Here is a 26,668-nt window from a genome sequence, read left to right as displayed (position 1 = left end):
CTGCTGCTCATAAAATTTTGAGCAGTACATCAAACATTGGTCTTAAGGTGCTTACTACGCATAGCAAATTTGAAATAGAAATGTTCAGGCATTTTGGAATTATTGCAGACAATGTTTAATTTTACAGAAACTTTGACGCCCTGTATCTCGTTCAGGAGGCATTTGCGACCCTATGTTTATTAAAACTTTTCGTCTTAATTTTTTATGTATTATCTACCCTAGAAGTCTGTCAGCGGTTTTTTGAATCACCCTGTATATTGCATGTTAATGAGATTGACAGTTTTTGTGTTATATTGTGTAGATTTAAGCGACATACCACCAATACACTCCTTTTTTTTCGTAACTAAAGTGACGTTTCATACAACATCTCCATTTTGTCAAAATCTCTAGTAAGTGAGGTTCCATAATATATCTGTTTTCTCAAAATATCAGAAAACAGATATCAAACAGAAAAAAAAATATGGGGAAAAAATCAAAACTATTTCCTCTATCCTTAGCGATCTCAATCTCTTAATAAGGTAATTTACTCTAAATTTATTTTTATTTAAAAAAGCTATTCTTGAAATATAAAAAAATTCTGAAACCAGAGATTATGTCTTCACATTAAGTGATATACAATAAATGCCGGTCAGAGGACTTAATCTTCAGTTTCAGAATTTTTTTCTAAAGCCATGTGTCACCAAACATCAAAACATCTAAAACTGTCATAAATAAGTTTCAAATAAAATTTAAAAAACTAATTTTTCTAGCCGAAAATAACTAACTCTCGTATTATCATTGGAACGATCTTCGTCTGGTATACCATTTCCGGTAATTAATATGTCAGGATTATTGAAGGATGAACTTAATCAAGTCAGCGTCTCCCTAGCACTCCAAGATACAATCTATGAAATAACACAGAGACAAATTGTAGTACGTATCGGGTCTCTCGTACATTACATTTAAAAAGACAAAAGAGTGACATTGACCCAAAAGAACTATTAATTGCCACCAATAATCTCCATTCTTCAAGGTCCATCCTAATGTCAGAAGCGAGTCAATTACTTTTTGTAAAAAAATGTATTATTTTCGGAACCACTACCGATAAGTATTTGTTCTTTTTTTTTTAATGGACCAAACATGACAGAGTTATTACTTGCTGCGTTTTTTATGAGACACCCGGTATATTCAAAACATGTTTAGGTTTGAACACTTTCTTTGGAAATTGAATTTTATTATTGAGCTTTATAAAAAAGAAAACAAATAACAATTTTTCTTCTGACTAATACATATTGACTAATACTTATACGGAACGCAAACATGTCATTTTCTAGATAATTGAGTAAATTTTACATTATTGTAACATTGAGAAATATACATCGTTATCAGTTTTCTACCCATGCTAAGAAACTACGTTAAATCTTGAATGTTATATTTATATTTTTATACATATAATTTTGTGTAATAATATAATGTTATGAAAAAGTTCATGTGTTAACTCAACTCATGTATTACTTGCTAATGTTTTTATGAAATACAGGATGTCTCAGAAATAAATGCCAAAATTTTACGCACGTTTTTAGCTCATCAAAAGCTCTAGCAACTTTTGTTTAATGTATATTCTTTAAATTCATATTGTTTCTTGTTTATATCAAAATAATACCACGGATTAAAGAAATACTTAAACATGTTTAAGGTATACCAATGTTTTATGTAATTATTCACTGTCTTAAACCCTTTAACTAGCTTACATAATATATAAAAAATATTATTGCTCTCGCTTTTACGCCCTTTGTTTATTATTAATTCAAATAAGTATTTCGACTTATCTGCTCTAATGGCGGATAACAAGAAATAATTTTTTTTTAATATATTATTTTAAAAGCTATGAGTTTTCGAAAACCATAGGTACAGAAAAATGTTTGATTACAAAGTAAGGTCCTAGACCGTTTATTATTTAATGAACTAATTTGAAAACTTCATGTTACAAAACAATTTCGTAAAATTACATGATTAAAGAAGTATCTTTCTGTTTTCAGTTCATATCAAAGATTTTTTTAAAACATACCAATTTGTACCGTGCAAAGACTGTTTATGACAGATATGATAATCAAAAGAAATATACAGTGTGTCCCGTTTTTCAGGTTAACACCTCTGGAAATGTGAGAAGGCTGTGGACTTTCCGCAAGCCAATTTTTTTACAAATAGTACCCTGAAGGAAGGTTATATTCTACTAATCATTTTATTGATGTGACAAAAGCTTGGCCTACTACGATTTCTTAAAGGGGTCGTTTTTCCAGAAAGTAGTTTTAGGCATTTTTTATTAAAATAATAATATTATCAGGCTATTCAACACCCATTAAAATACCCATATACCAATTTGAACAACAAATGTCTATTGAGTATTTTTTTATGTGGTGCCAAACTTCGAAAAATCAGACAACTAAAAATTATAATACGCAGGACAAATATTGCCATGGAAGTGAAAACAAATACCAATCGGACAAAGAACAAATACAGACACTATAAATTTAATACTTTTAATTATATTAATTAATTATTATTAANCTGCACAAGCTTGTCTTATGCGATTCATTAGGTCATCCAAATTCCTTGGTCTGTTTCATATACTTTTTGTTTTATAAAACCCCAAAAGTAAAAGTCCATAGTTCGAGAAAACTAAAATTTAATTTAGATTGTTTAACAACTTAATATGTATAATTCATTACCTATATTTTTGGTACGTTATATTTTTACTATGGCCTCAATTAAAAGTGTTAAATTTATAGTGTTTGTATTTGTTCTTTGTCCGATTGGTACTTATTTTCACTTTTATTGCAATCTTTGACCTGTTTATTATAATTTTTAGTTGTCTGATTTTTCGAAGTTTGTCACCCCATAAAAAAGCGCTCAATAGACATTTGTTGTTCAAATTTGGTATATGGATATTTTGATGGGTGTAGAATAGTTTGGTAATATTATCTCTTTGATAAAAAATGCCTAATACCATTTTCTGGAAAAACGACACATTTAAAAAATCGTAGTAGGCCAGGCTTTTGTTATATTAATAAAATGATTACTAAAAAATAACCTCCCTTCAGGGTACTATTTGTAAAAAAGAAATTGGCTTGCGGAAAGTCCATAGCATTCTCACACTTCCAGAGGTGTTAACCTGAAAAACGGGACCACAGTATTTATAATAAAAGATAGACGTACCGGTTGTCCGTTGACTGCCAAATTCCAATTTGAGTTTATATATACTTTTGCTTTCATATCCTTCGTATAGCTGGGATCGCCGAATTCAGCTTCCTCAATATCTTCCACAACATGTGTGTAAAATAGATTTACTGCCATGAAGTCGGATGTACCATTGACATAGTCTAATTCATTATCGGTAAATTTGGGAAGGCGAGATTTTGTGAAGTTTTCCTTTACACTTCTGTAATCAACCCTATCTATAACTGCTTTGGGCCAGTTTCCTTTATAGATTGGGTTGGCGTACAAACCAAACTGAAATAAAATTTAGATGTTTTAAATGCATTACTCCTAAATATTATAACATTAACTAATTTTAGCATTGGTAATTTATAATATATTAATATGTGTATTTGTTAATTAATAGATTTATTTATTATTAATACTTAATTAATAATTGCCTACGACATTTATTACTTTGAACATTTTTAAAAATAAAAGTAACCTTTATGTATTTATCTGTAGTGATACAAATCATATACAAAAATATGTAAATAATTTCGCTTTCGTTTGAATATACGAGTATGTGTAATTTCATATAACCGCTTATTTAAATTAAGAAAAGCGAACACAAAGCGATAAAAAATAAGTAAAACATTACATCTAAAGGATTTCTTCTTTCTGCAGCAGCTGCGTCATTGATTGAAGCCGGTTGGGACCATTGCATATCAATTGCCATTGACATCTTACCTGTAAGAAAAATTTATTTATTTTTTATAATTTCTCATATTAATAAAATAAATACAAGTATACAGTAACTCCAGCATATATGTTGCGTTTTTATTTTTTGCGAATATTTCACAAATTGAATCGATAGTATTTGGAAAAATTTGAAAAAAAAATAGATCGGTTGAGTAAATAAAATAAATAATACGAAACAAGTTTTACGCTTATGAATAAACTAAAAATATAAGTAAGTTCTTTAAATATTAATAATGGAACATATTTTTAATATTTTTATGGTCACCAGAGTAAGGTAATATAGAATACTTAGAGTGTCTAATATGAAATGCAAGGAAAAATAGAAAAGTAATAAATATTAAACAAGTTACAGACAAATCAAGATTTGTGGGTCAATTGATTAAAACTAGTACCTACTAGTGCATAACTCTCAAACGGCATGCTATTCGGCATTAACAGAGAAAAGTGTGATTTGGTTAATTTTATTTAAGAGAACGAAACTCCAACTCGATAGAGTTGACATTAGTAATTTTACACTTTTTTACTTTCGTTATAATCATCACTAACAGATGAGAACCAAATTAAACACCAAATCTTAATAGTGATCAAATTTCACAATTCAGATCAATGGTTAGGAGATAAAGAAGCAACCAACCTCTTTAAGGTAACTGTCTTACAAAAGATAGTCAAACTGTCATTTCTTCTCAAATGTCTTAAATCTTAAAAACAAAGCAACCTCTGAGAGTGATCAAATACCTAGGTACTTATTTAGTAAACACATATTTGTATATGCGTTACTAATATTATTTAACTTGTGCTTAAAAACTTCAACGTTTCCTGAGCTGTGGAAAGTCGGTAAGGTCTGTCTTATTTTGAAATCTGAGGTTCCGGCATTTATAACTAATTACCGCCCTATTACTATATTGAACAAATTTGCTAAGGTATTTGAAAAGTTTTTGTATAATCTAATATATCTTTATAAAGGAGATCTACTACCACAAACTTTTTAAGTATTATGCAATATTTATATGAAGTTATCGATCAGTATGGTCAGATAGATGTGGTTGGTTTATATAAACTTTTCAAATGCATTTGACAACCGCATTGATCATAAAATTTTGCTAAATAAGTTAAACGCATTTGGATTCAGTGCATCTCTGCAAAATGTTTTCATTTCTTACTTGAGTAATGAGGGTTCAATATGTTGCTTCCAACGGTTATAGGTCTACTGATTTTTTGGCGGCGTCGGGAGTACCGCAGGGCTCTAATCTGGGTCCATTAATGTTTTTACTCTTTATAAATGACTTGTGTTCTATTGTTGATCGTCACTATTTGATGTTTGCTGCTGATCTTAAGGTTTACTTTACATTTTACTTTTATCATTTTACACCTTTTATAGCTCCCCAGCTCTCTACTTTTCACTTGCCACATGATAATTCAGATTTATTCATTAAATCACCTTTTTATAATATGACTTTAATATGATTTCTGGTACATGTGATATTAATTTGGATGGGCTAAAAGTCATACTGGATAGATTTGCAGTAGGCGTATGTGTTTTACATCTGTAGTATATTAATTGCCTCTGTTTTCATTGTAACCTGATGTTATATTCTTGTGTGTACATTTAATTATATCTTGTGACGTATACTTATAGTCTATCTTTGTTATATGCTGTAGTGTAGTAATAATTAGTACTAAAAATAAATAAATGTGGTATTTCATAGTACTTGACCTATTCTATAATACCTTATAAATAATTTAATGGAAAAACAATTTTTTCCATTAAATACTTCTATTTAAAGAATTCGTATTATTTTTGATAAAAATATGTGAATGCAAATGCGTATTCCTACCTATTCCGTTTATAGTGTATGCAAGAATTACAGTCAAGAAAATCTGCATATGACTGAAGACCAAGAAGATGAACTAGATTAATGCAATTTACTAACCTTTCAATTCCTTGAACTCCTCCTTATATAAATGGTAAGCCGCAGCGTGTGCCTTCAGAACGGTATAGGCGCACAAATATTCTCCGCTACCATCTGAATTAATACACGGTGCAAAACTTCCTTCTCCGTATCCTCTTCTACAAGTAGCTCTTGGGTCGTTAAATGTTATCCAATATTCAACACTGGGAAAGAACTGAAAACAAACTCGAGCATAGTCCGCAAAGTATTTGACCATTGCTGGATTTGTCCAACTTCCAATATCTTGCAAGGATTGGGGCAAGTCGTGGTAGTCGAAGGTAACTACTGGTGTCACGTTTAACCTTGATAAAGATGTGATCAAGTGTTGGTAATGAATAATAGCTTTCATGTTTATTTCGTCTGTAAATCCACTTGGTAATATCCTACAATAAATATATAAATATATAAAATCAACAAAGTAATAACATTTTAAAGAGTTTGAAGACAATATGGATTTTTTGTAAAGGATTGCATTTTCTCATAAATTTGTAATTAAAAAAGATTTTCCTCTTCAGGGCACAATTAAGTTGGATACATCTGTTTGGAAATATCTGTTTTTACTTACAATGTAAAAATATTATGTTAAAGTTGTTCGTTCAAAATTTAACGTAAACTTATTACTACCGCTATCGTTTCATTTACTAAAACTATTAAATCAACCGAAATGTTTGAACCAGTATTTCAACCAGATAATGATTTTAAATATTTAGCAATCTGACCGTCTTTTATAAAACACCTAGGCGTTGGGAAATGGAAATTTGATGTGATAATCCGGCCATAAATGTTTGAATTAATCTAGCAATTAACGTAACATCAGAAATTATTTGAATGATCACAGATGCAACCTGTTTCGTAAATAATTCCAAGCCAGGTGAACAGCAATTTTCTTTGAAATAGTAGTTTTATTTCTTTCGCGTTGGGAATGAAATTTTCCAATATGTATTTTAGAAATGGTTGATGTTATTCTAGAAACCCTAATTTGAATTTCAGAATTACATCTATTTTATCTGAAAATATCCAGTCTTGATTCTGAAAATGTAAATTATATGTAAGTTAAGTCGATTGTTTTTCAGAATATACCATATATGTATAGGTTAATTGACACCACATTCTACCGTCCTTATCTTTTTTTACTTTTATGTCAAGAGGAAAATGGTATAGAACAAAGTTTCAGGAAATTTGGACTATTGCAGTTCGAACCAAAAGTTTATTTATTATTTAATGGAACATCCTGCTTTTTTATTGCAGTTGTACAGGCTGGTCCATTTTCGGTACGATTTCATAGTATTTCAGAAACTACTAAAGATATGATAAATCTGACACCACATTCTCGAGCTCGATTTTCATAGCAAACTCAATTGTCAAATCAGAAATTTTCTATCTTCATTTGTTTCTGAGTTACAGGGCGTTTCTAGTTATTGTGACACTTTTGAATATGTCTGTATCTCAGCTGTTAAATAAGGTAGAGTTAAAGAGAAAACTACTCAAGACTAATTCTTTGGTGTAGAATTGAATGCTGGTATTAGATTTTTTAGTAGGTTTTAAGATTCCAGAGTTATGACCCTAAGTTATATTTTTTTTAATGGAAATCGTAGCTGGTCATGACCTAAAAAAATGGAGATTTTTTTTGCTTTACAGCAATATATCACATGCTATAGTTATTTTTACAAACACAGAAGATACGAGGTGTTTTATATATAAATTCGATCCTTTTTTACATTTTAATATGGCTGGCTATGAAAATACATACAAAACTATAATTCTTACTTTAACAAAACTCATATCTATTGTAAAAATATGAAGTTTATTTAAAATGCATATTACAAATAAGAAAAGACAGTTTTCAAATTTTTATTCCACTTCAACTTAAGTTATAATATTAAACGTAAATTAAACAATAGTAAGTACCTACATCATCATCTAAATGTTTAAATTGTCATCGCTCAATTGTCACACATTTCGCGTATCTTCTGGCAACGCTTCGGATAGCAGTCATTAACTGTATTTTAGAAATATTATTAAAAGAATTTTCAATATTTCGTCGAAGTTCCTCGATAGAGTAAAAAGGAATTTTAAATATAATGTCTTTTAGAAAACCCCAAAGGAAAAAGACCAACGGACTCAAATCACGTAACCTAGATGGCCATCTGATCGGTCCGTTTGTTCCTATCCAACTATTTCCTAAAATTGCGTTAGTATTATATTATCATACGAGTATATGTTATGCATTTAAAATAAACGTTGTATTTTTACAACAGATATAAGTTTAGTAAAAGTAGGAATTATAGTTTTATATGTATTTTCATAGCCAGCCATATTAAAAAGGAAAAACATATATAATTTATATAATAAAACACCCCGTATCTCCTGTGTTTGTAAAAATAACTATAGTATGTGATATATTGCTAAAAAGCAAAAAAATCTCTATTTTTCTGAATACGCCGCGCTGAAGCTTGTGTGCAAGCAAATGAAAATAAGTTATTCTCAAAAGGTGGCTCGGATTTCATTGAATATCTCAGAAACAAGGCCAAATATCGAAAAAAAAAACAAGTGACGAAAAAGTTGTAAAATTATTGAGACAAAAGTGGTGTGCAGCTGTTTTATTGAAATTAATAAGTTTTGAAATAATGTAGGAGGGGGTAGCACACAAAATACATTTCCAAGAGATGGTTCAAACTTAAGAAGCTTATCTAAGATCATAAAGAGTGTTTGTGTTCCGAATTTCGCCTAAATCGGATGAGTGCTTCAAATGTTATGGGGGAAAAGCTGGAAAAAAAATTCTATTTGAACGCCCTCTATCTCCGAAACGATGCGATTTAGGAAATAGGTTTGTATCATGAATGAACATTATTTTAACCTGTTCTATCGAGAGAGTGAAGAAATACATCTTATATTTTCCTAATAACAGTTCTTATACTTTCTACAACATATGTTAAAGTTCTTTGAAATAAAATTTTTGAATTCTGAGATTTAATTAATATTTTTTAACAGAATTGACTAATATGAGATATAAATTTGGCATAAAATTTAAATTAGGTACCGTTTCTGAGAGTATTTTTTTTAATTCATGTAAAAAGCTGGTAAAAGTAAAAATTATTATTGAACTCACCTGCTCCATGGTATAGAAAATCGGTAATGCTGAATCGTTGACATACCTACGTAAATAGCGTCGTTTATGACACTGTTGTAGATACTACAAGCGTCGTCAGCAGTGTCATTATTTTTTATATGTGATGGGTCACTGTGAATCCAGTGGTCCCATATATTCTCTGATTTTCCGTCTTCATTCCAGGCACCTTCAATTTGATAAGCCGATGATCCTGCATCAAATGAAAATTTCTCGGGAAAATTTCTGGTCTTGTCAGCATTTACAATACTGAAAAATAGTATATACTTAAGGTGACTCATTTAACAATAATTTTCAAGCAAAATACTGGTAATTTTAAAATCAAATTTTTATCGATTTTTATGGTACCTACTTATTTCAAACAGGAATTATACAATATTTTTTTTAATAACAAAAAATATCAGTTACAAATTATAATGTGAAAAACTATTTAATGTTACAAATTAGTTTATTTTTCGGTTAACAGTAGAATAAGATAGTAATAACTGTCTATTAGTTTCAACAATTATTATCTTTATAACATAACGCGATACAATATCGGTATAGAATGTACTGAATAAATGTGTAGCTTTTATAAAATGCTGTGACAATGTTTTTTCGAGGTCGAAAAATATTGTTGGCATTTGTTTTGTATCTATAAAGTTGTTTATCCACGACTATTGTATAATGTACCCATTATACGTCTGTTTGCTCGACCTTAATAATACCCATTAATCACGGCAGTGATTAATGAGTCATTAATCACTACTGTCAGATGCTTCCTTAATTTAGCTATAATATTATATTGTTCTGCTACAAACAATCCGTTTTTAAAATTTTATCGTGTAAACCACTAAATATGTTCAATTCAGTGCTGTACATATAAAAAAAAATAATTAAAAAAGTGAATTTTCCTAGACCGGATTCGAACCCGGGACCCGCGGTTGGAAGGGAAAGAGCATCTACACTGAGCCATCAGCGACTTCATTTGTGCGAGTCGTATATCTGTTTCTTAACATACCATGTTTTTCGAAACATTTCAAAAAAAACTGCAACAAAAATATTTAGTAGTCGTGGATAAAGTATAGTATTCTACTCCCGTATAATGGGTATTATTCACTCGGTGATTTAGGCCACTCGCCTGTGGCTCGTGGCCGTAAACTTCACCTCGTGAATAATACCCATCATTATACGCTCGTTGAATAATATACTATTTGAATTGAATCCTCTAAATGTACCAAAAGGTCTGAAGTAGAATGTTATCTTTATGTTATCTAAAATAATACTCTTTGCTTCCAGCCTTCACAAATAGCGTTAACTGACAATTTTCTTAAAAAATTTCTGTACATTTTCATGACGCCTAGTTCAAACTTTAACTTGTTTTTGATTTCTAAGTATATAAAATAGGAAAATAATAGTTTAATATATCTACAATCTAATTGCCAAACTTGCAAATATTGGTATGTTGAAATAAAGATAAAATTGTATGATTCATAGACATATAATTGTGCGTACTGGGACGTATTTCTGGATTACTTAGCGACTCTCATAAAAAAGTATCAAAATTTACGCTACAGCATCGAACTTTAAGATCTAATGAAAACTGACACCAACAATCAATTCTATACTGAAAAATGAGTGTAGTTTGTAGCTATGAATATCTCCTTGTGATTCTGAAAGCAATGAAGAGATCGAATTTCCTTTGCCCTTTTTGAATTAGTCTTAAAAATTGAGATTGGGAACATGATGTTTGTTAGTTACATCTCTAGCTTTGGAGCAATATTATTTACCTTACTTTAAATACAAGATATTCTTATAGTGTTATTTACAAGAATTATTTTAATTTTCCATATTTTAAGTGATTTCAATGAAATTTTAATTATACGTTATAAAACAATCCCAATATACAAAGTGCGTTCCATAGTAAACAGAACTTAAATAAATAAGGACAACAAAAAGCTTTTTTGGTAAAACGGATGTATTTTATTCAATATAGTCCCATTTCTACTCAAAAATCGATCACAAGTGTCGATCGACGAGATAGCGTATTATTCTGGCCGAATATGATGCACCAAATGCTTTAAAACGCCAATGTAGAATTGTGCATTAGCGGTTTGACCCGGTGGAAAAAACTCTTTGTGGACAATGCCCTTGAAATCGTAAAAGCAAATTAAAATTGTATTTACTTTTGACTTCTCCAAACGAGATTTTTTGGGTTTTGACTCATCTGGCGCCTTCCACTCTACACTTTGGCGCTTGGTTTCTGGATCATATTGAAAACACTACGTTCCATCATTAGTCACAATGTTGTAAAGCAAGTTTTTATCATTTTTCGCCTCTTTTCGTCTTTCGAATATTGAATTCTGAGCAATTTTTGATCGTCAGTCAGCTGGTGCGGAACAAACCTTGCACACACTTTTCGGTAGCCCAAATGTGCGGTTAAAATGGGATAAATTGATGTTTTTGAGATGCTCAATTCCAATTTCATGAATTTCAATGAAGATTTTGGTTGATCTTTGATGAATTCACGCACAGTTTTGGTGGAATCTGAACATGCATTTCGGTTGGTCAACATATTCATCATTTAAATGTCCTCACAACCATTTTTAAGTAAACCACTTATGAACTCTGCCACCAGATAAACAATCATCACCATAAACTTAGTTCATCAACTGAAACGTTTCGATACAAATTTTACCAATTTTAAAACAAAATTTAGTATCAGCTAAGCTTCGATGCTTAGTTTTGTACCGATGACACAAACCAATCTTCAGACGCAATAATTCCGCTTCTATTCATCCAAATGTGAAATTTTGACAGTACGTCAATAAAGGATCTACATTTCCGACGGATGTAATTGCCAATAGATGGTCTCACTAGAAATACCTATTTCTGAAAAGACTTGTTTACTTTGGAACTCGACCTTGTATGCTTTACTAAAAATCTGAATTACTAGAAAAAAAATTATAACAATAATACGTTATGCATTCTTTTAATTTTTACTAATTAAGAATATTCAGTACTGTACCTAATTAATTAATGATGCCTTAAACAAAAGTTTCTATTAATTTAATCAGGACGTACCTAAATAAACTTCATGGAAATCATTTTAAAAGTGAAAATGTACCTACCTATCTAATCATATATTAAGTAAGTAGGTACACAAATACTGATACTGTGATTTCCAGAATTACGGATTTATTTATTTAGATCTATTGGTTTACTGTAGATTCTAATCATTGGAGAAAATTACAGTTAATTTTGTTTTTGCCACTTTTTTAATACTCTGAACTAATCTAATGGTACAAGTTAAAAAACAGCCACGGTTTTTAGGAATTGGTTTGTTTATGATGATAATGTATGAAATATTATCGTTTTGATTTTAATAATTCACATCAGGAAATAATAATGCCCTCAATTCTTTATTTTAATTCCCCAGAATGTCACTACTTAGATATATTATATTGAAAAAGAACTTTCTGGTTGGTGAATTAATATATTTATGAATGTTTCTGTAGCTCTTATTGTCAGTGTGCGCTACATGTATTGCTTCGATAACGTCACCTAAGGTTAAAAGTAGGTAGCTTCTTTTCGGAAACTTCTTTTGGAAAACCCGATTGGTCAATTCAAAAATGATTTTTTTTAACCAAGTTTAATTTTCAGCTTCCATTATTGTCCGTCTCTTTTCGGTATCTGTGTTCATCCAAATAAATCAAACTATTATGTGTCATGTCGTTGTCATAACCCGCAATAAAGTGTAAAATACAAACAAGCACCTAATGTTATAGTTTAGAGAATAGTGTGGATCTTTGAAAATTTTTTGAAACAGATTTTGTAGAGCACAGCTGGAAAAGAGTCTTTTAGAGAATCATAGAAGGACAAAAAATAAGTAATTGATTTATAGGTTAAGCTAAGCTACTTCTATTTTGTTGTTTTTCTGTTCTTATTCTTTCCAGCTGTGTTAATGCTCATTCTACTATGACTACAGTTGACAATTAGGCATAATGACAGTAACCAAGAATCACTAAAATTATGTATTTATCTAATGAAATGTGATTCATGAATTATAAAAAACGTATTTATTTTTATATTATGAGCGAGATTGATAATATTTTTGATAAAGTAAAACTATAGAATACAAGCAAACCGCCATGATACAAAAATGTGGTATAATGCTTTGCAAAAACTATTCCCTGATAGCAGGATCGCCTGATGGAATATGAGAGACAGGATTATTGAAATTAAATGTACCAGGAATATGAAGACCTTTAAAAATTATGTGGGAAAAGGAAAAACCGACCCAGAAGTTTTATGTGCAGATGGCAGCTGCAAGTGTATTTAACAGGACTTTATGGAAAGATAATGTGTATCCATTATTATACCAAAGTACAATTTTAGGATAAATAAAATGCATATACTATTATGGTAACTCTGTATTTTTGTTTAACTAATGAATCTTGTAACACAAACTATTACCAACTTATGTTTACTGTTGACAAACATAGATGTGACGTCACGTAGACGCCATAACATCGGCGACTATTTTTGCGTGAGTTTAGACTTAAAATTAAATTGTCGATATTTTTCCACTAAACTTTTTATTTTATACAGAAATAAGATGTTTTTTTTGGAAATAGTAAACTTTCCGAACATCATAGAACAGTTTTATAAAATCTGTCATCATGTCTTAGTAACTTAAGTTATTATTTGTTTGATTTTGTACTTTATTGTAGATTGTGACAGTAGCATGATGAACGAAGACGCAAAAATATTAAAAAGAAACACAAAAATAAAAACTGATAAGTTAATCTTAGATAAACTTCTTGCAAAAGTAACCGAGAGGGAATAGTTTTTGAATTGACCAAACAGACTTTCCAAAAAAATAAATAAATAAATAATCGAAATAAAAAAAAACTAAATATTCGGATCCACATACCTGGAGCGCTTTTAAAAATATTTTACTTAAATTCTGACGACTTCTGTATAAAACAAATCCCATCCTTTGTTGTTTCTTTAATTCGCAAAATTGTGGGTCGAACAATTGTATCAGACGAGTTGCTTGCATACCTAGTTTATCACTTTATTTTATGGGGACTATTTTAAATTATGTACATTGTAAAAAAAATATCACTCTTTCACTCAATAATATATCAATTTCTGTTCACACTCGATTGAGTGAAATTTTCACTTCTATTGCATCAGAAATGAGTTTTACTCAAATCCGAGTTACTACTAACTATCAATTGAGTGACTTTTGACTCTATTTTGAGTAGGTATATAAAACCAATTTAGAGTTGACTTTTTCTCAAGATTTAATTTTAACTATTATTAAGAAATTTTTTACTCAGACTTGATTTATATTCTCTTTAATTTAAATATCATTGTATTAAAGTCATAAACTACTAAGTTGCCACAGTGGTTTCTACACAGATCTGTTAAGAGTCAATATTTTAGGTCTCGGTTAAAGGTATTAGTGAACTAAACGGACGAATAGATTGCCATAAACTATATTGTACGTTACAAATACGTAATTATAGATAACAATATAACTATCCGTTCATTTAACCAAATATTAATCGAGACAATGTTGAAATGAACACACTGTATTTCAAGATACGACATAGAGTAATGGTAGAGAAAAAATTCATAAAATTATAACGTAGACTATAATGAAGACATGAATTACTTTTAAAGTAAAATAAAATCCCATTTCATAGGTATATCATATCAAAATTAAAATATTATCATTCAAAATATAACTAATACATTTTAATAGAGAAACATGTCAAAAAGATAAAGTTTACGATCAAAGTGGAAACATAAAAGCACAAGAAAAATGCCACAAGAAAGGCCAATTTAAAAATTTTGAACGTTAAATAAATTAGTACAAAAGAAAATTCAAATATTATAGTATCAGAAAAACACATAGGCTAGAAGTTTATTATAAAAATTGTCATTCAGAATTCCATATAGAAATTTCTTATAAACTAGTTTTGAGACGTAAAAAATACTACGCAGTTACAAAATACAAATTACGCCGTAATTTATTAAAAATAAAATCACATCGCAATATGTTGGAGAGAAAGTGCGCAGTAAGAAAACAATATCTCATGGATACAAGTGACCAATAAAAAAAGGACAAATCAGAAAATTTGCCTTTTAACGTAAAACAACACAGCATCGTTTCGAAGTAAACAAGTTGGAAGAGAAACTAGTTGATCCCAGATACAGGTTAGGGGTGCATGTTATACTGTAGCTCCCCAAATAACATCGTAGAAAACCAGGACGCAACCAACCCACAAAAAACTATCCACAAGAGACGAGAACAGCTGTTTCAGCCACGACTAAAAAGCGAGGTTAGAGTGAATATTGGACATTCCAACTTTGAGATAATGGAAAATGTAAGTCCAGTTGCCTAAGCATACTCACCAAAACATAAATTAGAGTGTTTACAAATTCGAATTAAAAAAACATTTTGTGAAATCAAAAACTGTATTTCAAACCATAGACAATATTAGTGAATAGAAATTAAAATCATATTTTAGAACATTGCATAGTATAAGGGTTAGTTAAGTTTCTGTGTTCTTAATTTAAGTTAATTTGTTTCGTAATACTTTTAAAACAATACAAATTGGTTAACCAAATATTTTCAAAATTAAATTAGGTAGAGTTAAGAAAATTTATCAGTTATTTATTCATGTAAAAGTTCATAACATATCTAGTTTCTGTGTTTTTTTAAAACATTGTTCGGATTTTAAAATAAATAGTTAATAAATGTCACATTGTTAAAATCGTTAAAAATTTGCCTTCATTCATTGCTTCCTACTCAAATCTATAGTGATAGTAAATTTGAATAATATTGAACCGCTTCTCTGAGATAAGAACTCATGCTAGTATTCTTAATAAGTGTTTTTGAGGGACAGTGTATCATTGATTACTAAACATTCTTATCTACAGTGTAATAAAGTGTACACTGAAAATGTTATTTATGCAAGATAAAGCTACCAGAGGAGAGATAAGCAAAACCAAGGTAAGAAAAGTATAATTCGATGAAATTTGTCATTGTTATTGCGTAACTTTATACTGAGAACCTGCATCCAATAAAAATTAATTTCAACACACACAAATTACATTCTACACAACAAAAGGCGCCCAAACGAATATTTAATCATTAAACATTACTAAAATTATATACTATACTACATAACAAAAATATTATACACAAATTAAAATAAATATAACAATAATAATATATTGTCTTTAATTATTGTAATTATTACTGCATATAAATACAATTTTCACTAGAATAACCAGATAAACCGATACTTGTCCAACTCCAAAGCATACCATACGCCATACTGCCATCCACCACGCCACGGTCACGAGATAATCTAATGGGACAATGGGATCAGACAAAGATATAAAAATGGTGGGATCACTCAGTAATGAGGACATTTACTCTGATTAAGGTACAAGTGCACCAAATACGAGTTTACGTGAAGAATTTATTTGAGTACTCAGTTTTAGTTAAGTATAATCACAAATGAGCAAAATGATCAAAATACCCAATATTGAGTGAAAATGTACTCAATGATTTCAGTAAATGGATTCACCCCGAACCTTTATTGCTCTTACCGTTTTTTTTTTACAGTATAATGAATCAGCTGTATTGGCATATAAAATAGCTAAATAATTGCCAAATTCTTTTCTTTGTATCAATAATGCAATACAAGAAGAGAGTAGATAACTATTCCTGAAACACATTTAGTTGAAAATACAGAGCTACAGAGAAACATTAACAAACACTAAATGCCGGGTCCACATTGGCGTAAACAATAACATTTCCAAACTAAAAATATTGTTCGCTAACTAATTCAGTTTGCTCCACGTCCACGCTGACGCAAGCAATAATGACTTACTCGCTAACAGTGTTTATCAACAATGTTAGTAAAGTTTGAACAGTAGTGGCAAAATTTGCTTTCTAACAACACTTTTCGCTATAACAATATATTTTTTATTATGTGCTTTTTGGATCTTTTATTTAAAAAAAATTATGTGTAGTCAAGAAAATGCACGGTGAAATAATGGAACCAATTAAATTTAATTGAAAAAACATTAGAATTTTACCTGCCAGCTTATTTGAGTAACATTGTTCGAGAATAATATTCGTTGGTGAATATTACTGATTACGTACTTAATTAACAATGTCCGTATCATTGTAGATTCGGAGTAAGGTTTGTCTGAAATAAAATTCAAAACAATAAGTAAAACAATTTTATTTAAAAAATGTACTAAATAGTAGCAATGACAGTAACAACTTAAGAACTAATTCTTTATTATCACATTAATTTACTTAAATAGTTAAATAAAAAACTACTTTAAACTATTCTTACACTAAGTAACAACTTTCATAATTTTATTTACAAGTAGAAAACATCGAGAATGGGAGTTATCTACGTATTTATCTGACTCAGACTTTTGTTAAAAAGTAGTATAAATAATCTTAAAGAACACATATTTACTAGGTTATAGAGAGATTTTATATTTAAAGGATATGTAGTTCTTAAACAGCTTCTATCAGACTCAAAAGTATTTCAAATTAAAGCATTTGTTTAAGTTTTCATTACTTGCGCCTAGTATTATGAGAATCTCTCTGCTTAGTTATAAGGCGACTAGACTAGATTCAACAGGGACTGTATACATTTGTGCACTCCAAACTATGGTCGATAATAATTGTAAAATTTAAAATAAATTAAATATAAATAGTGCTGCTAATATAAGAATAGGAGACAAAACAATGTTTGTAGCAGAATCAGGAGTGGTAGTTGCAACTGTTGTGGTGGTGGTGGTCGTATCATCCTCGGGTATGATGTAAGTTTTAATCAACTTTTTGTAAAATATTAGAGAACTTTTATCAAGTCTGGTACTAGTATTTTCATATTCATAATAGAAACCAAATTTGTAGCTGAAATAATACCTAGGTATGAGACAAAGTAGGTACATTTAGGTTTTCCTGAAACGAATAAGCCGTACTCCAATGGAAGCTTGGGTGAAAAAATAAATCAATCATGTTACATTGGTATAGTTTCGCCTCCTTATGTTATGAACCTTCAAGAAAATGTATTTCATTTTCTTTAATATGTAATCATATAGTTTCTTTTTTTTGTTTTGGGTAAGCATAAATGAACATAAATTTATTCATTTCCTATAACACGGAGATCTCTAAGAAGATTCAAAACAGTAATTTGTTTTTTGCGGAAGAAATTTTGGAAAACAGGTATTTTATGAAACGTCGTTCATATTTACTATTTCATGTCGCTAAAATGCATCATCAAGAGTAGATTTCAATATCCTATTATGGTTGTCGGTAAATAACAATATTCCACTCGCGAAGGTGAATCTACCAACAAAACCAATATGGTTAAAAAAACAAATCTGTTTTGGGTATCCTTAGATTTCTCCATCTCTTAAGTAAAAGTAAACCTGTATTCATATTTGTCTACCCCAGAAGTAGTGACGCAATTATTTAAAAAAAAAAAATTTAAAGGAAGAAAATATTAATGTAACAATCTAAATTTATTTTCATCCAAAGTAGCTACCTCTGCAGTACGTAATATTCGTTTCCGGTTGACGTGAGATTTATGGCATATTAATGCACGACATGTATTTATTAATGTGGTTTTGATGTATACAGAGTATGTCACATAATATTCCCATTGACGTCTCGTTAAAAACAAAAAGACGTATTTTTAAGTAAGGGTTGATCTTGGCAAGAATATTAAGTGTATCGGATAGAGAATTAAATAAATAAATTTTTCCTATTTGTTTACTTCATGAAACAAATTGTTTGTTATTCACAAACGGTAACCAAAAATGAAACCTCTTATTTTTTGGTGAGTTTTAAGGGGAGTCTTTCGCTTCGTCCTTCTCTTACCACTTTTTAAATTGTTAAAAAAAAATAAAGACATTTTTTTTAAGTTTAATACCCTGTATCTTTTTAAGGAAGCGTCCTAGATGAAAACATCATACAAAAGATTCCCTTTAAAATTCACCAAAGAATACGAGGTTTCATTTTTGGTCACCGTTTATGCATCACCCTGTATATTGAAAATTTTAAACAATTTTTTAATCCATGCACTATCGAAAGGATGAAATATAGAATCGCAATCCAAGCCATGACATTATTTTGAATTTACTTTGTCGCAAGAGTAGATTTATATATTCTTTATTGTCCTCTGAATAATGGCTAGGTACTGATTTAAAATAGTGTCTTTAAGTTTATAACGAAACACTGGCGCTGATGGCAAGTAGCATACCATGTACATAACAGGTTCCATATAAAGTACTTGCTGTTATTATGAATTTTAAAAACAGGTTTAGTGATATTAAGTATTTTATTTTACCTGTATCCATCAGTCCATTCAAAACTGTCAAATAAACTATAAGCTGTATATCCAAAGACTTTTACTCCATCTTCTTCAATTGCATCAAGTATTGCATTGAGATAATCCTAAAATTGTCAATATATAACTTTATATTTCATGACAATTGTTATATTGTTAATGCACTGGTTGACCGGCCGTCGGTTTAAATTTCTTGACGCTTCGAAAGATATTTTGCTCCTTTCGTTAGAAGGAATTCTGGAACCGAAAATTGTGTTCTCAAAGAATTTAATCTTCAGATTCAGAGTTTCTTCTGAAAAGGACAATCATGTCTCCTCAAACGTAAAAAAATTAAATCTATGACATGGCTGTCAGTCCGGAAGTTATAACGATTATCATTAAATGGGTATCAAATAAGATTTAGAAAGTAATAATAATTTTTCTTACCCGAAAATAACTAACTCTCGTTTTATCCATGGAAGTATTTTCGTCTGGTATACCATTTCCGGTAATGAATATGTCAGGATTATTGAAAGATGCACTTAACCAAGTTAAGGTCTTTCTAGCACTCCAAGGAACAATCTATGAAATAATACAGGGACAAATTTTAGTTAAGTATATGATATCTTTTACATCATATTTAAAGAAACAAAGGATTGGCGTTAATGGCTCTAAAGATACTATAAATTGGTACAGTCACCATTTTTCATGACCTACTTTAATTGCAGGAGACTGTCAATTATTTTTTAATCTGATAAGGAATATTCTTCTGAATCTGACTTAAATATGGTCCTGCCTATCTATTATGTCTATGTTGACTGTAGTCATGCTACACTTGACAATTTTCCTGCGCTGAAATTAATATTAAGGAGTATCATAGATACTTTTCTAGTAAATTTTTAACAAAAATTGAGGCATAAATCAAGTTATTATATATCGTCAAATTCAGAAGGAAATTCGTTCACAAGATAAAGTAAAAAAATAACAATGTGTTACCCTTTGTTAGTATCGTACAAAGACTCTTTATGGCAAATATGATAATTAAAACAAATGTATTTATGATAAAATATAGACGTACCGGTTGCCCATTGATTGCCAAATGCCAATTATAATTTATATATACTTTTGCTTTCATATCCTTCGTATAACTGGGATCACCGAATACAGCTTCTTCAATATCTTCCACAACATGTGTGTAAAATAGATTTACTGCCATGAAGTCGGACGTACCATTGATGTAGTCTATTTCATCATCGGTGAATTTCGGGAGGCGAGATTTTGTGAAATTTTCCTTTTCACTTCTGTAATCAACCCTATCTATAACTGCTTGGGGCCAGTTTCCTTTATAGATGGGGTTGGCGTACAAACCAAACTGAAATAAAATTTAGCTGTTTTTAATATTCACGCCATACCTTCATTATTCCTATATAATTATAACAAATTTTATAACCGCTTATTTAAAATAAGAAAAGCAAAACGTATTTACATCAAAAGCATTTCTTCTTTCTGCAGCAGCTGAGTCATTGATTGAAGCCGGTTGGGACCATTGCATATCAATTGCCATTGACATCTTACCTGGAAGAAACATTTTATTATTTTATAATATTGAGATATTAATATGAGGTTAATAAAATAAATACAAGTATACAGCAACTGCCTAATATACATATGTAGCTAGGTCTATGATATATGTAAATCAGGTTTTACAATTAAAAATATTTAATAATTAAAAATATAAAGAAGTTATATACATAAGTTAGAAACATATTATTATTTTTATCTTCACTAATGTAAGATAATATAGAATACTTAGAGTGTCAAACATGAATTGCAAGAAAACATTAGAAAATTGATAAATATTAAACAAGTTACAGACAAATAAATATTTTTGGGTCAATTGATTAAAACTAATACGAATACATAACTCTCAAATGAAATGCTATTCTATATCAGTAGAGAAAGGTGTTATTAATTTTATTTAAAGAAAAAGACATTTCAAGAGAATGGAGACGAAGATTCTGTAGATTTTTACTTATCTTCCGTTAAAATAATCGACAACAGATGAGAAGTAAATTAAACTATAAAGCTTAATAATAATTTAGACTTCACAATCATTATTATTGAAAGTAACTATACTTAACAATAGATAGCGATACTACCCTTCTCTACTTCATCTAAATTAAGTTTTCTATTAAGTATTTCTGTTAATTATTTAAATTATTTTATAGTGTAGAGTGGAAACCAATTTAAGAAAGTCTGCAGATGACTGAAGACCAAGAAGTTGATCTAGTTTCATGCAATTTACTAACCTTTCAAGTCCTTGAACTCCTCCTTATATAAATGGTAAGCTGCAGCATGTGCCTTCAGAACGGTATAGGCGCACAAATATTCTCCGACACCATCCGAATTAATACCTGGTGCAAAAGTTCCCTCTCCATATCCTCTTCTACAGGTGGCCCTTGGGTCGTTAAATGTTATCCAATATTCAACATTGGGGAAGGACTGAAAACAAACTCGAGCATAGTCCGCAAAGTATTTGGCCATTGCTGGATTTGTCCAACCTCCAATATCTTGCAAGGATTGGGGCAAGTCGTGGTAGTAGAGGGTAACTACTAGTGTCACGTTGTTTCTTGATAAAGTTTTAATCAAGTTTTGATAATGTATAACAGCTTTCATGTTGATTTCATCAGCAAATCCACTTGGCAGTATCCTATAATAGATATAGATAGAATAATTCAAAGTTTGAATATAGTTTCTTTCTGTTTTGAAAATATTATATAGACTCTATTTGAATATATAGTGTACACATATGTATGAAGATAAACTAGAAGTTTTTATCTAGATTGTGAAATACCTCGTTCTAGAAAGGCTGCTGGATTGTTAATTCTTCTTATTAATTATTTTATGTTATTATTATTTCAAAACATTAAGGTATTTTGCCGTGGTCACTTTTAAATTAATTTAAAGACATTTTTAAGGGTTTGAGGGCAACCAGGAATATTTTATAAAGTATGTCGTTGCAAATAAAGAAAGTTCTTCTTGTTCCAGGTTGGAGACATATATTTTATCTATTTCTATCTATACCTATTAATACATAAATAAATATAATGTAGAAATATTATGTTGAAGTTGTTAATATTCGTTCAAAAGTTAATGTAAACTTATGAATCAAACTATCGTTCATATAAGAAAATGATTAAAACAATTTAACCCTTTGTGGGCTAATGGTGCTTTATTGGGACCACAGTTCAAACTTTGTCGTAGAATCGGCCTAGTAAGTGCTAGGTGGAACTACATGATATATTCTTCTTTAGACCTCATTCCTCCCTGCTTAATTCAAATGCCGCGCGCTGTGTTTATTCGTTTCTCAGTTGTTGCTTGTGAGTTTCGCACGACGGTTTTTGCACGTGTTTAGAGATAGTCTCTTCTTAGGGAAAAACATCATGTCACGTAAGTTTATGATCTTATTCTTTTAAATATGCATTTTAGTACAGTTTTGTGTCAAAATGTTGATGTTTTTTTATTGCTAAAACTTTTATTTTTTAGTAAATATATTGTGGTTCCATTTGGGACTACTAGGCTATACATACTAATTAATTTTCTTATGAGTTCTGATGAGGCATTTGTTATGTTGGATGAGATACCTTCCGATACGGGCTCCATTACCTCTGAGGCACCATCGGAAGATGAAATTGATGCAGATGAGTGTATTATGAACTCAACTGTAGATTTGTCAGAAAATAGACCTGATTTGCCAGTACCAACAAGCAAAGTTTTGGACTACGACAGTGAGGATGATCTTCTTTTGGCGACATTCATACATCAGTGGACTAGTAATTCGGCACACGCTAACACCCCGCATCCTTTAGAAAAAATCAGTGGACCAAATATGCCCGAACATGCAGATTCACCAACTGATATTTTTCTGTTTGTTTACAAAGGAGCTCATAGAAAAAAATTGTGTTTGAAACAAATTTATATGAAACACAAATAACTAATAATAACCGTTTTATTCCCACGACATATGACGAAATTTGACTTTGTTTAACTGATAAATCGTACTGTTTTTACACATTCCAAAAAAAATGATGTATATACTTATGTTCCTTGTGGTTCCATAGTGGAAGCACATCTTTGTGTTTTTTCTATATAATAAAAACTATTTTTTGTATAATATATAAGTTTTGTATACCCTTTCCAATAGTTAAATAATAATTAAAGATCTTAAAAAAATATACTTTTAAAAAACACGAGATAATTCAGGCCACAAAGGGTTAACCAGTATCTCGACATGCATTTGACATTTGGTGTTGGGAAATTGAAATTTCATTTGATAATCCGACCGTAAATGTTTGAGTTAATCTAGCAATCTAACCTGCAATCATTTGAAGGATCAAAGATGCAACCTGTTCAATTATGTCATACAACATCTAATAAGAAAATACATGTAAACGAACTTCGGAAGAATGAAATAAAAATTTGCATTAAGTTTAATAATAATTCTGTGGTAGGCATTTAAAAGTTCAGGTTCGATAATAGAGAAATCACATTTAAAGTAAAATATATAAAATGTAAACAGTGGCCATTCCAATAGTTATTTTAAAGAGGAATTGTAGGATTTACTAGATAAATAGGATGTAGATATACATAAGTATTTTCAAAGTGTTCCGCCTTTGCTTTTAGATGAATAACTTAAAGCTAAGGTATATGTTTAAAATAAATATAATGGTTTTGAATTTAGTTGAGTTAGTAAAAGTTCCAAAAGTTTGAACTCACCTGCTCCATGGTATAGGAAATCGGTAATGCTGAAAAGGTGACATCTCTACATAAACCGCGTCGTTTATATCATTATTGTAGATACCACAAGCGTCGTCGGCAGTATCATTATTCCTTATGTGTGATGGGTCACTGTGAATCCAGTGATCCCATATGTTCTCTGATTTTCCGTCTTCATTCCAGGCACCTTCAATTTGATAAGCCGATGATTCTACACCGAACGAAAATTTCTCGGGAAATTGTCTGGCCTTGTCAGCATTCACAATGCTGAAAAAATAGTATACGCTCAAAGGAACCAGTAAAGCAACAATTTTGAAGCAAAATGCTGGTAATTTTAAAATCAATTTCTTTATAGATTTTTTTTTACACGAATGGGAATTTTTCTATAACCGCAGGAGTGAAAAAAACATATTTAAAATAGGATTGTACAATATGTACGAAAAATATCTGCTACATTTCGCTTAAATGTAGGAAAAATAACTGCCTGTTAGTTTCATAAATTATTTTTATACTATAATGCGACACAATAACAATTATATGTATAGGTATTGTACTGAATAAGTAAAACTTACTAAAAAAGTGATATCACATATATGGCAGTCTTCATTTTGTTCATTATTGAAGGCGAACGATTTTATTTGAGAAGGTTTGAAAAAATTATTAGATAATCTGTGCTATGTACACTACTGTTGTCAGAACATATGAACTATGGGGTGATGAGTACATATTTATACAACTTTTCATCTGATTGATATCGATTTACTGATTATGATTGCGTTGCCCAATGTTGATAAGATTTTAGTACACGGAAGTTCAAATAATATTTTATAGTCGATCGTGAATATTCGAACTAATTTCGATATTTACTTCTGTGAAAATGAAAAACTAAAATAAAATTAATGTTATCTGGAAATATCGAATTACTTGAACTTTAAATCATATTCATTTGTAGTTTGTATACAATTATTATTACAATAAAATACTCTAAAGACTTCTCTGCTGGTTATTATACTTTGTTTAAAATATTATTACATATAAGAAATAGTCTAGTGCTGAAGCAGAATCGTGAGGTAGGTACAACATACTTTTTACAAATTATACAGGGTGTGGCGTGAATAATCTATAAAAATTAAACTACAGCTTCCTAATGATATTTGTAATAGAAAATATGTTATTTATTAAAAACTTTGGAAATGTTTTTATGCGACCCGAGATGCAACCTTATAATTTATGTCGGTATAATCTAGTACTAGTACCTAATATTAAAAGAAGGTTTGGTTACATTGTTAAAAAATTTGTGCAGTCAACTGATTTTGTATTTGTATTGAATTCATTATTCACTTGATTAGTAAATATCGTCCATCATCAGTGTTAAAAAATGAAAGATTCCAGACAAAAGTTTTTATTTCGTAATTCCACGATAGTGGCAGTGTAATTTTTATAAAGAAGTAAAAAATAAGAATAGCGTGCCGATTACATTAAAAACGAGATTCTTATTTTTTACTTTGCTTAATTTTTTAGTTTGTGCATAAACTAGTTTGAAAATGAACCGAGAAAACAATGTGTCGATATGGTGTTAGTGTATGGTGCAGCCGGAGAAAATGCGCTCGCGGCGACTAGGTTGTAGCGGGAACGATGGCCACAACGTCACCCCCCCATATGCAAATTCAATCATACAGTGCGTTCAGCTGCTGCGAGATACGGGAAATGTTATTCCTCGAGGAGAAGAACGTGGTCCGCAAGTGAACCTTAATGTTGAAGATGCAGTGTTGGAAAATATTGACGAAGATCCCACAATTAGTACTCGACGACTCTCACAGGAAGTAGGTACCTCATCTCGTACTGTACATCGCATCTTCATCTGCAACCAGTTCAACAGATTTTATCCCCGGATTGTGATCAACGAATTCGGTTTTGCAGATGGTTTTTACGGCAATGTGCCAATCAAGTACACTTTTCTGCTTATGTTTGTGTAACAGATGAGGCGACATTTACCCATGATGAAGAGAATTTCCATAATATGCACATATCGGCCGATGAACCAACATAATGCTGACTTTTTGGAGAACCGATAGCCTGAATTATTGCACGATGTGGCATTACAAGTTCGGGCCCGCATGTTTTATCTTCAAGATGGAGCTCCTCCACACAGTACCGACACTTTTGAATGAAATGTTTCCTCAGCGATGGATTGGACGCTTTGGTCCTGTGACATGATCACCTCGGTCACCCGATCTGACTGAAATGGACTTTTATCTGTGGAGTCACTTGAAGTCTTTGATTTACAATACTCCAATTGTGTAACAATTGTGAAACCGTAAACTTGAAGCTGCTGATACAATTAGGGGAATACCTGGAATTTGGGAAAATATTCGTTAAAATTGGGTGCGTCGGTGTCATGCCTGTATCCGCGCTAATGGGGATCAATTTCAACATTTTCTCTAGAAATGGTAAGTTTTATTTAATTTTGTTCCATATTTTAATGGAGTTTGTTTAGTGCACGCAGTTGGCAACTACAG

At 30.4% G+C, this 26,668-nt stretch overlaps 2 protein-coding genes across 2 annotated transcripts; both read right to left on the bottom strand.

Annotated features, from left to right (window-relative positions):
• Positions 1 to 848: 848 nt before the first annotated feature.
• LOC108906593 (myrosinase 1-like) lies at positions 849 to 11,263 on the bottom strand. Its single transcript, XM_018709898.1, has 7 exons — positions 11,238 to 11,263; positions 8,995 to 9,261; positions 5,868 to 6,268; positions 3,836 to 3,924; positions 3,196 to 3,489; positions 3,134 to 3,151; positions 849 to 884 (listed from the first exon to the last, which is right to left on the bottom strand). The coding sequence occupies exons 1-7, from the start codon at positions 11,261 to 11,263 to the stop codon at positions 849 to 851; spliced, it is 1,131 nt and encodes a 376-aa protein (XP_018565414.1).
• Positions 11,264 to 17,251: 5,988 nt separating this feature from the next.
• LOC108906611 (myrosinase 1) lies at positions 17,252 to 24,838 on the bottom strand. Its single transcript, XM_018709916.1, has 8 exons — positions 24,722 to 24,838; positions 24,150 to 24,416; positions 21,683 to 22,083; positions 20,860 to 20,948; positions 20,452 to 20,745; positions 19,821 to 19,955; positions 19,395 to 19,501; positions 17,252 to 17,956 (listed from the first exon to the last, which is right to left on the bottom strand). The coding sequence occupies exons 1-8, from the start codon at positions 24,763 to 24,765 to the stop codon at positions 17,734 to 17,736; spliced, it is 1,560 nt and encodes a 519-aa protein (XP_018565432.1). The 5' UTR covers positions 24,766 to 24,838; the 3' UTR covers positions 17,252 to 17,733.
• Positions 24,839 to 26,668: the final 1,830 nt, after the last annotated feature.

This window comes from Anoplophora glabripennis, unplaced genomic scaffold, assembly GCF_000390285.2.
Source record: "Anoplophora glabripennis isolate ALB-LARVAE unplaced genomic scaffold, Agla_2.0 scaffold278, whole genome shotgun sequence".
In the NCBI taxonomy this organism is placed as follows: domain Eukaryota; kingdom Metazoa; phylum Arthropoda; class Insecta; order Coleoptera; family Cerambycidae; genus Anoplophora; species Anoplophora glabripennis.
Note: the sequence above shows the minus strand (reverse complement) of the source record. Positions and strands in the feature narration are given on the sequence as shown.